The sequence below is a fragment of the Bufo bufo genome, chromosome 3 (genome assembly GCF_905171765.1).
Source record: "Bufo bufo chromosome 3, aBufBuf1.1, whole genome shotgun sequence".
Taxonomy (NCBI): domain Eukaryota; kingdom Metazoa; phylum Chordata; class Amphibia; order Anura; family Bufonidae; genus Bufo; species Bufo bufo.
Genome location: NC_053391.1, coordinates 15,305,731 through 15,320,038, shown reverse-complemented (window position 1 = coordinate 15,320,038; position 14,308 = coordinate 15,305,731). Strand labels below are relative to the sequence as shown.

The following is a 14,308-nucleotide window of genomic DNA, read 5'->3' as shown; positions in this document are numbered from 1 at the left end:
GGCCATACGGTCATTCTCATGATTGTGGATCGGTTTTCCAAAATGTGCCACTGTGTTCCTCTCAAGAAGTTACCCTCTGCACAAGAGTTGGCCACGATTTTTGCCAGGGAGGTCTTCCGGTTGCACGGTTTGCCCAAGGAGATTGTGTCGGATCGGTGGAGTCAGTTTGTGTCCAGGTTCTGGCGCGCCTTTTGCTCCCAGTTGGGGATTCATCTCTCCTTCTCTTCGGCCTACCACCCTCAGTCCAATGGGGCCGCAGAACGATCCAATCAGGCCTTGGAGCAATTCCTTCGTTGCTATGTCTCCGATCACCAAGACAATTGGGTTGACCTTCTGCCTTGGGCTGAGTTTGCCAGGAACACGGCGGTGAACTCTTCCTCTGGGACGTCTCCCTTCATGGCCAATTATGGGTTCCAACCTGCCGTGTTACCGGAGGTATTCTCTCCCCAGGATATTCCGGCGGTGGAGGATCACCTTTCCGTCCTACGTGCTTCTTGGGTACAGATCCAGAAGTCCCTTGAGGCCTCTGCGCAGCGCCAGAGACTCCAGGCTGATCGCAGACGAGCGCCTGCTCCCTCCTACCAGGTCGGAGACCGTGTATAGTTGTCCACCCGCAACCTCAACCTTCGAGTGCCCACTCCCAAGCTGGCGCCTCGCTTTGTTGGTCCCTTCCGAGTGCTTCGCAGGGTAAACCCGGTAGCCTATGCCCTTGCGCTTCCTCCTGGCATGCGGATCTCTAACGTGTTTCATGTCTCCCTGTTGAAGCCACTGGTGTGTAATCGTTTCACTTCCTCGGTTCCTCGGCCTCGTCCGGTCCGAGTGGGCAATCATGAGGAGTATGAGGTGAGCAATATCCTGGACTCACGCCTGGTCCGCGGTCGGGTGCAGTTTTTGGTCCATTGGCGTGGTTATGGTCCAGAGGAGCGTTCCTGGGTTCCCTCCGCAGATGTCCATGCTCCTGCCTTGCTCCGAGCCTTCCACGCTTCCCTCAGAAACCATTTTTTGCTCCACGGAGGAGGGGCCCTTGAGGGGGAGGTACTGTCATGGTCTTACCTTCTTGCTGTTCTCCTTCGTTTGACATGTGCTGGCGGCCATCTTGGTTTCTGGGTTTCTTGTAGCCTTCCACCCTGCGGCTCCTCCTTCCCACTGGGAGGAGCTGGATGCCTAGCTCATATATATATAGGAGGTCTGTGGCTTCAGTTCCTTGCTTGGTCCTCCTGTGTTCACATGCTTCTAAGACTGCTGCTGCTACTGGTTCCTGATCCTGGTTTCGTCTGACTACCCTGCTGGTTCCTGATCCTGGCTTCGTCTGACTACCCTGCTGGTTCCTGATCCTGGCTTCGTCTAACTACCCTGCTGGTTCCTGATCCTGGCTTCGTCTGACTACCCCTCTGGTTCCTGATCTCTGGCCTCTCAAAGACTCTGCTTCGGTTTCACCATTCGTTTGGACTTTTGCTTTACAGCTTTATTTTCAATAAAGCCTTCTTATTTTCACATATCTCTTGTTGTACGTCTGGTTCATGGTTCCGTGACACTCCTATGTACAAGAACATAATTACTATAATACTGCTCCTATGTACAAAAATATAACTACTATAATACTGCCTCCTATGTACAAGAATATAACTGCTATAATACTGCTCCTACGTACAAGAATATAACTGCTATAATACTGCTCCTACGTACAAGAATATAACTACTATAATACTGCTCCTATGTACAAGAATATAACTGCTATAATACTGCCTTCTATGTACAAAAATATAACTGCTATAATACTGTCGCCTACGTACAAAAATATAACTAATATAATACTGATCCTATGTACAAGACTATAAATACTATAATACTGCTCCTATGTACAAGACTATAACTACTATAATACTGTCTCCTATGTACAAGAAAATAACTACTATAATACTGCCTTCTATGTACAAGAATATAACTACTATAATACTGTCTCATATGTACAAGAATATAACTACTATAATACTGCCTCCTATATACAAGAATATAACTACCATAATATTGCCTTCTACAGTATGTACAAGAATATAACTACTACACTGCTCAAAAAAAATAAAGGGAACACTTAAACAACACAATGTAGCTCCAAGTCAATCACACTTCTGTGAAATCAAACTGTCCACTTAGGAAGCAACACTGAGTGACAATCAATTTCACATGCTGTTGTGCAAATGGGATAGACAACAGGTGGAAATTATAGGCAATTAGCAAGACACCCCCAATAAAGGAGTGGTTCTGCAGGTGGTGACCACAGACCACTTCTCAGTTCCTATGCTTCCTGGCTGATGTTTTGGTCACTTTTGAAAGCTGGCGGTGCTTTCACTCTAGTGGTAGCATGAGACGGAGTCTACAACCCACACAAGTGTCTCAGGTAGTGCAGCTTATCCAGGATGGCACATCAATGCGAGCTGTGGCAAGAAGGTTTGCTGTGTCTGTCAGCGTAGTGTCCAGAGCATAGAGGCGCTACCAGGAGACAGGCCAGTACATCAGGAGACGTGGAGGAGGCCGTAGGAGGGCCACAACTCAGCAGCAGGACTGCTACCTCCGCCTTTGTGAAAGGAGGAACAGGAGGAGCACTGCCAAAGCCCTGCAGGCCACAAATGTGCATGTGTCTGCTCAAACGGTCAGAAACAGACTCCATGAGGGTGATATGAGGGCCCGACGTCCACAGGTGGGGTTGGGCTTACAGCCCAACACTGTGCAGGACGTTTGGCATTTGCCAGAGAACACCAAGATTGGCAAATTCGCCACTGGCGCCTTGTGCTCTTCACAGATGAAAGCAGGTTCACACTGAGCACATGTGACAGACGTGACAGAGTCTGGAGACGCCGTGGAGAACGTTCTGCTGCCTGCAACATCCTCCAGCATGACCGGTTTGGCATTGGGTCAGTAATGGTGTGGGGTGGCATTTCTTTGGAGGGCCGCACAGCCCTCCATGTGCTCGCCAGAGGTAGCCTGACTGCCATTAGGTACCGAGATGAGATCCTCAGACCCCTTGTGAGACCATATGCTGGTGCGGTTGGCCCTGGGTTCCTCCTAATGCAAGACAATGCTAGACATCATGTGGCTGGAGTGTGTCAGCAGTTCCTGCAAGACGAAGGCATTGATGCTATGGACTGGCCCGCCCGTTCCCCAGACCTGAATCTAATTGAGCACATCTGGGACATCATGTCTCGCTCTATCCACCAACGTCACGTTGCACCACAGACTGTCCAGGAGTTGGCAGATGCTTTAGTCCAGGTCTGGGAGGAGATCCCTCAGGAGACCGTCCGCCACCTCATCAGGAGCATGCACAGGCGTTGTAGGGAGGTCATACAGGCACATGGAGGCCACACACACTACTGAGCCTCATTTTGACTTGTTTTAAGGACATTACATCAAAGTTGGATCAGCCTGTAGTGTGTTTTTCCACTTTAATTTTGAGTGTGACTCCAAATCCAGACCTCCATGGGTTGAAAAATTTGATTTCCATTTTTTTATTTTTGTGGGATTTTGTTGTCAGCATATTCAACTATGTAAAGAACAAAGTATTTCAGAAGAATATTTAATTAACTCAGATCTAGGATGTGTTATTTTTGTGTTCCCTTTATTTTTTTGAGCAGTGTATAATACTGTTCCTATGTACAAGAATATAACTACTATAATGAACTGAGAACCTATTTTATCCTAAACATATGGAAGCTTAAATGACATCTGAACTGACAGGTGCACAACAAGGAATGTGGTCCTTGCTGCGATACAGGCCGAGATGTAGCTTTTGGAAATCCAGCTTTGCAGGCTATAATTACGACTATATTGTGGCAATCCCGGTCCTGTTTTAAAGCTTAGATTTTTACATCTAGACATGAGTAGTAGCTGATACCTCCTAGACTATAAAACAAAGGGATTTTTTACAAGATTTTTCCTTGATTATAGTGTGTCTTATAGTCCAAAAATATGGTAACTACTATAATAACGCCCCGTACACTGTATATCATGATAATTAGCTTGTAAAAGCCACATTATATTAGAAAACTGCAATTTGTACCGTCTTGTAATGTTATCCCCACAGAGCGCCTCTGTAATCTCTACATTTCCTATATGTAATCAAGGATCTCCCTGCAGTTTATTACCAGGCAGAAGATTAGCGGAAAGGAGAAAGTCAATATTAGCGAGTCGCAGTGAGCAAATATCAACACCTAGAAATAAACACTTAGTAAAGCCGCTCTCGTTGGGTAGATTCGCAGCGATAAATGATATTGATCGGTGCGTTAATCTCCGGGCTGTTTTGCCGGCACTAATGAGAGTGTGGTAACGGTCGCTGTACCGCCATTACCTCGCACCTCTAATGCAAATATCAATAGAGCAAGCGGAAGAATAAATATAGCTGCGGTACGGACGCCTGTTATTGCTTCTGCTGCTAAACAACCTCAATATAAAGTCACAAAGAAATTATTGTAATGTGTTCAACACATTATAAAACCTCGCAGGGTAATAGAGAGCCAACATTACACAGGCACAAATAGCTGCAGAGCCCTGGAGCCGGGAAAGAGACTGCAATCTAATAAGCAGACGAAGAGAGCGCAAAACAAAACAGAGATAAGCATAAAAACTGCAGTATACTAGAACATGAAAAATTACCGATACTATGGTGAAAATAATAAGGATTGGAATACTGGTCCTCCCAAGAGAGCAGCACGATAAATTATAGTCTTGTACATAGGAGGCAGTATTATAGTAGTTATATACTTGTACATAGGAGGCAGTATTATAGTAGTTATATTCTTGTACATAGGAGGCAGTATTATAGTAGTTATATTCTTGTACATAGGAGGCAGTATTATAGTAGTTATATTCTTGTACATAGGAGGCAGTATTATAGTAGTTATATTCTTGTACATAGGAGAAGTATTATAGTAGTTATATTCTTGTACATAGGAGCAGTATTATAGTAGTTATATTCTTGTACATAGGAGGCAGTATTATAGTAGTTATATTCCTGTACATAGGAGCAGTATTATAGTAGTTATATTCTTGTACATAGGAGGCAGTATTATAGTAGTTATATTCTTGTACATAGGAGCAGTATTATAGTAGTTATATTCTTGTACATAGGAGCAGTATTATAGTAGTTATATTCTTGTACATAGGAGACAGTATTATCGTAGTTATATTCTTGTACATAGGAGCAGTATTATAGTAGTTGTATTCTTGTACATAGGAGCAGTATTATAGTAGTTATATACTTGTACATAGGAGCAGTATTATAGTAGATATATTCTTGTACATAGGAGGCAGTATTATAGTAGTTATATTCTTGTACATAGGAGCAGTATTATAGTAGTTATATTCTTGTAGATAGAAGCAGTATTATAGTAGTTATATTCTTGTACATGGGAGGCAGTATTATCGTAGTTATATTCTTGTACATAGGAGCAGTATTATAGTAGTTGTATTCTTGTACATAGGAGCAGTATTATAGTAGTTATATTCTTGTACATAGGAGCAGTATTATAGTAGTTATATTCTTGTACATAGGAGCAGTATTATAGTAGTTATATTCTTGTACATAGGAGCAGTATTATAGTAGTTATATTCTTGTACATAGGAGGCAGTATTATAGTAGTTATATTCTTGTACATAGGAACAGTATTATAGAAGTTATATTCCTGTACATAGGAGGCAGTATTATAGCAGTTATATTCTTGTACATAGGAGCAGTATTATAGTAGTTATATTCTTGTACATAGGAGCAGTATTATAGTAGTTATATTCTTGTACATAGGAGCAGTATTATAGTAGTTATATTCCTGTACATAGGAGCAGTATTATAGTAGTTATATTCTTGTACATAGGAGGCAGTATTATAGTAGTTATATTCTTGTACATAGGAGGCAGTATTATAGTAGTTATATTCTTGTACATAGGAGCAGTATTATAGAAGTTATATTCTTGTACATAGGAGCAGTATTATAGTAGTTATATTCTTGTACATAGGAGTCAGTATTATAGTAGTTATATTCTTGTACATAGGAGCAGTATTATAGTAGTTATATTCTTGTACATAGGAGCAGTATTATAGTAGTTATATTCTTGTACATAGGAGCAGTATTATAGTAGTTATATTCTTGTACATAGGAGCAGTATTATAGTAGTTATATTCTTGTACATAGGAGCAGTATTATAGTAGTTATATTCTTGTACATAGGAGCATTATTATAGTAGTTATATTCCTGTACATAGGAGCATTATTATAGTAGTTATATTCCTGTACATAGGAGCAGTATTATAGTAGTTATATTCCTGTACATAGGAGTAGTATTATAGTAGTTATATTCTTGTACATAGGAGCAGTATTATAGTAGTTATATTCTTGTACATAGGAGCAGTATTATAACAGTTATATTCCTGTACATAGGAGCAGTATTATAGTAGTTATATTCTTGTACATAGGAGCAGTATTATAGTAGTTATATTCTTGTACATAGGAGCCGTATTATAGTAGTAATATTCTTGTACATAGGAGGCAGTATTATAGTAGTTATATTCTTGTACATAGGAGCAGTATTATAGTAGTTATATTCTTGTACATAGGAGGCAGTATTATAGTAGTTATATTCTTGTACATGGGAGGCAGTATTATAGTAGTTATATTCTTGTACATAGGAGCAGTATTATAGTAGTTATATTCTTGTACATAGGAGCAGTATTATAGTAGTTATATTATTGTACATAGGAGCAGTATTATAGTAGTTATATTCTTGTACATAGGAGCAGTATTATAGTAGTTATATTCTTGTACATAGGAGGCAGTATTATAGTAGTTATATTCTTGTACATAGGAGGCAGTATTATAGTAGTTATATTCTTGTACATAGGAGGCAGTATTATAGTAGTTATATTCTTGTACATAGGAGCAGTATTATAGTAGTTATATTCTTGTACATAGACAGGAGTATAATAACAGATACACGGTGGGGTTACATTATTATGACCACTTCCTGCTTTAATGGGGTGGATATATAAATTACCTGCTATGCTATCACAATTTATACCTCCCGAGGAAGCCTGCTGGCAAAACTCATTGAGATGCTGGTGGACCATTTAGCAACACTAATGACTGGTCAGTATGAGGAATATTAATATGGCACTTGCCCTCTCCCTCTTATAAACTACTTATGTTTACTGATACATGTGATATATTGAACTTTATTTAGTTAGTCTTTTACTTAAAAGGGTTTTTTGACATTTTAATACTGATGACCTATTTGATCATGCGGGGGTCCGACACCCGAGACCCCCATTGATCAGCTGTTTGAGAAGGCACCAGCGGTCCTGTGAGCTCCGCGGCCTTCTTGCAGCTTACTAAGCACAGCGATGTACAGTCGTGGCCAAAAGTTTTGAGAATTACATAAATATTGGAAATTGGAAAAGTTGCTGCTTAAGTTTTTATAATAGAAATTTGCATATACTCCAGAATGTTATGAAGAGTGATCAGATGAATTGCATAGTCCTTCTTTGCCATGAAAATTTACTTAACCCCCCAAAAAACTTTCCACTGCATTTCATTGCTGTCATTAAAGGACCTGCTGAGATCATTTCAGTAATCATATTAAAGATAAGGGTCGGCACTGCCTTGTGATGGCTGCGGTGCACGTGTCAAAAGGTCGGCGTCCCAGCAAACAATGTAAAGAAGGGGACCGGTCCCCTTCTTTACATTTCAGTAATCGTCTTGTTAACTCAGGTGAGAATGTTGGCGAGCACAAGGCTGGAGATCATTATGTCAGGCTGATTGGGTTAAAATGGCAGACTTGACATGTTAAAAGGAGGGTGATGCTTGAAATCATTGTTCTTCCATTGTTAACCATGGTGACCTGCAAAGAGACGCGTGCAGCCATCATTGCGTTGCATAAAAATGTCTTCACAGGCAAGGATATTGTGGCTACTAAGATTGCACCTCAATCAACAATTTATAGGATCATCAAGAACTTCAAGGAAAGAGGTTCAATTCTTGTTAAGAAGGCTTCAGGGCGTCCAAGAAAGTCCAGCAAGCGCCAGGATCGTCTCCTAAAGAGGATTCAGCTGCGGGATCGGAGTGCCACCAGTGCAGAGCTTGCTCAGGAATGGCAGCAGGCAGGTGTGAGCGCATCTGCACGCACAGTGAGGCGAGGACTTTTGGAAGATGGCCTGGTGTCAAGAAGGGCAGCAAAGAAGACACTTCTCTCCAAAAAAAACATCAGGGACAGATTGATCTTCTGCAGAAAGTATGGTGAATGGACTGCTGAGGACTGGGGCAAAGTCATATTCTCTGATGAAGCCTCTTTCCGATTGTTTGGGGCATCTGGAAAAAGGCTTGTCCGGAGAAGAAAAGGTGAGCGCTACCATCAGTCCTGCGTCATGCCAACAGTAAAGCATCCTGAGACCATTCATGTGTGGGGTTGCTTCTCATCCAAGGGAGTGGGCTCACTCACAATTCTGCCCCAAAACACAGCCATGAATAAAGAATGGCACCAAAACTCCCTCCAACAGCAACTTCTTCCAACAATCCAACAACAGTTTGGTGAAGAACAATGCATTTTCCAGCACGATGGAGCACCGTGCCATAAGGCAAAAGTGATAACTAAGTGGCTCGGGGACCAAAACGTTGACATTTTGGGTCCATGGCCTGGAATCTCCCCAGATCTTAATCCCATTGAGAACTTGTGGTCAATCCTCAAGAGGCGGGTGGACAAACAAAAACCCACTAATTCTGACAAACTCCAAGAAGTGATTATGAAAGAATGGGTTGCTATCAGTCAGGAATTGGCCCAGAAGTTGATTGAGAGCATGCCCAGTCGGATTGCAGAGGTCCTGAAAAAGAAGGGCCAACACTGCAAATACTGACTCTTTGCATAAATGTCATGTAATTGTCGATAAAAGCCTTTGAAACGTATGAAGTGCGTGTAATTATATTTCACTACATCACAGAAACAACTGAAACAAAGATCTAAAAGCAGTTTAGCAGCAAACGTTGTGAAAACTAATATTTGTGTCATTCTCAAAACTTTTGGCCACGACTGTACTTAGTATTGCACCTAGCCCCATTCACTTCTATGGGGCCGAGATGCGCCCAGGCCATGTGGCTGATGAATGTGTCGTCATTTGGCTTAGAGCTGAGAGAAGGCCGCGTCTGGGGCTCTGGAGCAGACGGGCGGTCACTACACCTCTGCTGACAATGCTGCATCGGCAGGAAAACATCAGAGAGGGAACACCCTGCAGCTATTGCTGGAAAAACACAAGCTGGGGGGGCAGCGTTCTGGTTATGGAAGGTTTTTCTGACATTCTCTTCATGCAACTCCATGCGAAAGGCTCCATGTCTCAGCCGATCTGTGTATGAATCTATCCTTGCAGATAACGTACATCCAGACAATGCGACATGTCACACGGCTAGAAATGTCCGATATTGGTTGGAAGAGCATGATTAAGACTTCCAAGTATTACCCTGGCCCCTAATTCCCCAGACTTGGACCCAGTTGAGCATCTGTGGGACCACCTCGATGGTCATATTCGCTCTCTGGATCCCCCCACGCCCCTCCAGCAGCTATGGGATGCACTGCAGTCAGCATGGCTCCACATACCTGTGACAACCTACCTGGACCTCATGGAGTCACTCCGGCCCGTCTCCTGTCTAGCTGCTGTCCGCGCTGAACATAGGAGGCAGTATTATGTTATACAGTATAGTGCGGTATGGTGTCTGATACATTGATGGAGAAGAGGTGGTTTTCTGGCAGATACAGTATTTCTATTTTTCAGACCTGCACTCGCACTATATATTGTGGACGCATCTAGAACTTAGAATTCACCTTTCCAAGCATAAACCCCAGTGGATCTTCTGGTTTTTCAAACACAAGATCTTCTGTGATCTCCTAATAAAACACAAGATGAGGATGAACTGGTGAGAAAAGAATAATCTGAATGTAATCGAAACTCTGTGATAGATATTGGTCATACAGACGGATCACTGCTATAGAAGAATTATAGAGAGATATGAGATAGATAGATAGATATGAGAGATAGATAGATAGATAGATAGATAGATAGATAGATAGATAGATAGATAGATAGATAGATAGATAGGGGAAATCCAGAGGTCGATACACAAGTACAAAGAGGAGTATATCAGCGTCTGGAAGAATGACATACGAACATCCCAGAAGCTGACAGTATACCAGAGCCTGCAGAGGGAGTACAAACTGGCCCCACATCTGGAGAAACTCCCCAATCCAAGAGGCCGACAGATCCTAAGCCGGTACAGACTGAGCGCCCACAGCCTGCTCACTGAATCCTGGCGTCACCGACAGGTACATGCCCGGGGAGAGCAGACTGTGCCAGCAGTGCGACCAGGAGGCCGGGGAGGATGAGGCTCATTTCCTGCTGCGGTGCCCCAAATACTCAGCAGTGACGGATTCTCACTTCAGGAGACTGTCTGATCTCTGCCCAGACTTCACCTCCATGGAGGATGAAGAGAGACTCTCCATACTGCTGGGGGAAGAGGAGAACACAGCGGCCACAGCAGCACAATATATTACTGCCTGCCATAGACTGAGAGGAGCCTGATATACCATGGACTCCGATACCCCCACCCTGGACGTGTCCCCATCCCCCAACCCTACCCAATAATTTCCCACTTGCTTTGGTAATGCTAAAATTTAGTCAGATAGATAGATATGAGATAGATAGATAGATAGATAGATATGAGATAGATAGATAGATAGATAGATAGATAGATAGATAGATAGATAATAGATAGATAGATAGATAATAGATAGATAGATAGATAGATAATAGATAGATAGATATAGATAATAGATAATAGATAGATAGATAGATAGATAGATAGATAGATAGATAATAGGTAGATAGATAGATATGAGATAGATAGATATAATTTTAGAAGATTGCAATGCTGCAATAACAGCTATGAACACACAGGGGCAGTATTGTTCTAGAAATCTCTTCACATATATGAAAGATAACATACTATAAAGCAGGGATATTAAACTTGTGGCCCTCCAGCTGTTGCAAAACTACATCTCCCAGCATGCCGTGATAGCTGTAGACTGTCTGAGTATGATGGGAGTTGTAGTTCTGGAGGGCCAAGAGCTTGACATATGTGCACATACCATGAGGCCTGATGTCTGGGATGTATTCGCTAGGTTACCTGGAATATCTGCAGGATGTTGTGCTTCTCCATGTACTTGAGAGAACGATCAAAGGGGTCCTCGTAAACCGGAGGGGTGGACGGTGCGGCCCTCGACAGGTGACTCGACTCCGTGATCAGAACCTTATGACCGTTCATCTAAAAAGAAAGAATAATGGATACTGGGCCTTGTAGTGCTGGACGAGAGGAATATCAGTACCGGCGCCTCATGAACCTTATATGGAATTTCTTTATCTATAGAAGTCAGGGACAAAGTTGCAGGATGGCGTCAGGAGCGTGACTCAGCAGCTAAGTGTACGTTATATATTCATTCCAGAGTCGGACCCGGCCCACCAGAGGCTGACACGGCCCACCAGAGGCTGACCCGGCCCACCAGAGGCTGACACGGCCCACCAGAGGCTGACACGGCCCACCAGAGGCTGACACGGCCCACCAGAGGCTGACACGGCCTAGGTTTCTCCAGTGCGTCAGAATACGGAGGGAGATCTGATTACTAAAGCCGTCGGCGGTACAGGGCAGCCTGGTTTAGGTACCACCCGGTTTCTTTGTCCCTTTTCTCCATTCATAGTCAATTCTGATTTGAGCTGAAGACTGGTGGCTAACCTGACAACCCTTTATGTTGTTAGGCAGTTTCTCCCTAGCAACCAGGCTGTCAACCAGGATTCAGTTACACTAGAGGATCCCAAAGTAGTCAACCTGTTCTACATGTGGACGACGCGTTGCACGACCACACCGGTTGCGTTGCCCATACAATTCGTTGCTTACTGCGGGCAGGGGACCCGTCATCAATATGGACAACTTGTCAAGAAGGAGCCCAAAAAAAACCTGCCCGTTTGTGGGACACGTAGTCTAAAACGTTCCACAATCGGGCACCAGGATGGGGAATCGGCACAGAGAGCAAGCAGGATAGCAGACGTCTCTCCCTGGCTTCACCACCACCCGAACAGCGATCCGGTCGACATTACTGGGAATCAGTCCGAGGAGAACGTTGGGTTCCTTGGAACTGACAGTAAATTACAACATGGCGTTCCCCATGTCAGCCTGCGTTATTAATCAGATTTTTTAAGATATCGCATGTCCTATAGGCATTTGGGCAGGCCACAAAAAACGTACGAAGGTGTGAATGGACCCTAACGAAGCCGAGTTCAGCTTCGTATTCGTAGTATTTTCTACACATTTACTAAAAGTTGACTGCCCATTTTGGCATCACGTTGTTCGTTGCACAACCTCTTTTCTGCCAGTGTGACAGGAGAGGTGGAGCTTTGGGCCTCACTTATCTTAGAGTAACACGACTCTGATTATCAAAGGTCGAAGGAAAGTGACTCTGCAGACTGAGCCCCTCTCCTCCGCACCGCAGCAGCCTCCGGGCTGCACTAAAGAGATTATCCTCATCCCGAGGTTTATTACGTCTTCAGGGTCAGAGAGGGAGTCTGGAGGAAGACAATTACTTACACGCCTCTGATGTGATTATCACGCTGCCGTCCCTGCGTCCTCCTGCAACTTTACTAATGTGCTCACATTGGATTTACCGGTTTGTATCCGTGTAATTTCCCCGTTCCGGATTATTCCTTCGTGCTGAACTCTTCCTATTGAAAAGAAACAGCATCGACCCAAAACTAAAAAAAAAAAATATCCCAGGAGAATATTGCATTCTCTGTTTCTGGGAAAGCTGGGTGACGACCAATAACGGATTCCCGCTCCAGTCACAGGCCCACCATTCTCGTGTTCGGTGGAGGTCCCGGTGGTCGGACTTGGAATAGGGGACAACTTAAAGGAGTTTTCCCATCTCAGACAATTGGGGCATATTGCTAGGATATGCCCCCATTGTATGATAGGTGAGGGTCCCACTGCCCCGAAAGTGATGGGGGGCGCACTGCGCATGCTCAGCCACACTCCATTATTTTCGATGGGAGTGCTGGCTCTGCTATTTGAATGGAAGCAGTGGCCGCGCAAGCAAGGTGCGCTCCCATTCACTACTACGGGGAGAGCGATTGGTGGTGGCCGGACCCCAGAAAACCCAGGGTCTTCCGGCCACCACCTTCCCCAGGTGGGTCCCGCACCTATGAGACAATGGGGGGCATATACTAGCGATATGCCCCTATTGCCTGAGATGGGACAACCCCTTTAACCCCCTAAATACAGAACCCAGACCTCACCCACAGAATAAATACAGACCCCAGACCCGACATCCTAAATTAATACAGATCCCAGACGAGACCCCCTAAATAAATACAGATCCCAGACAAGACCCGCTAAATAAATACAGATCCCAGACAAGACCCGCTAAATAAATACAGATCCCAGACAAGACCCGCTAAATAAATACAGATCCCAGACAAGACCCCCTAAATAAATACAGACCCCAAAACCATCATAAATAACACAAGAATGACTGAAGAGCATCCAAACAACTTCCCAGTCAGGGAATGGATGGAAGAAAGGTCATGTGTGAAACACCCTGTGGTGGCCGCAGGGTCAAGTGGTTGACACGGGGGGCATTGTGGCTGCATTGGGGGGCACTACATTGTGGCTGGCAGTTTGGAGGTGACACAGTATATGGTACTTGTGACCCCCCCACATCACCAGTATGACACTCCAGTGACGCATGGTTCGGGCAGATGTGACTGCTGAGTGATTGGCTGCAGAGGTGATGGGACCGAGCCACGTCCTGGTCTTGTGGGGGACTGAAAACCGCTGACACGAGGGGCACGGCGGGATAGTGGACAGGTGAGTGTGGTTTGTCTTATAAAGCACACATAAAGGCTACCAGCCCTGACAACCCCTTTAAGAGGCAGAGTAAACTCCTCCTTGACCTCCTGCAGCGCTGAACGTGGAGGGAATGGCATCGGCTTATGTTTCTGTGTCTAACGTGTGATATTTGTAGCGTCAGTGTGAGGGTAACGCCAGGAGATGCAGAGCCGCAGAGGTACCGCAATACAGCGGTAAAGAGACACCATGTAGCCATGTCTATATAAAGGTGTTTGCGCTGCGTTCTCACCTCCCCGAACTGTGCGAAAACCGACATCTGGGCTGCATCTGGTACAGTAGGGGTCAACCACTGCATTATGGGGGCTTCAGATGCCGCCCCTCTCTGCCGGGGAT

The 14,308-nt window shown here is 44.3% G+C and overlaps 1 protein-coding gene across 1 annotated transcript in view; it reads right to left on the bottom strand.

The window, feature by feature from the left end:
• Window positions 1-14,308, bottom strand: part of TEX55 (testis expressed 55) — a 47,346-nt gene that overhangs the window by 11,676 nt on the left and 21,362 nt on the right. The window contains exons 4-5 of the mRNA XM_040421738.1: window positions 11,207-11,344; window positions 9,849-9,911 (exon numbers count right to left, since the gene is read on the bottom strand). Of these exons, the coding sequence (XP_040277672.1) occupies window positions 9,849-9,911; window positions 11,207-11,344 (201 nt within the window). The remainder of the gene's footprint in view (window positions 1-9,848; window positions 9,912-11,206; window positions 11,345-14,308) is intronic.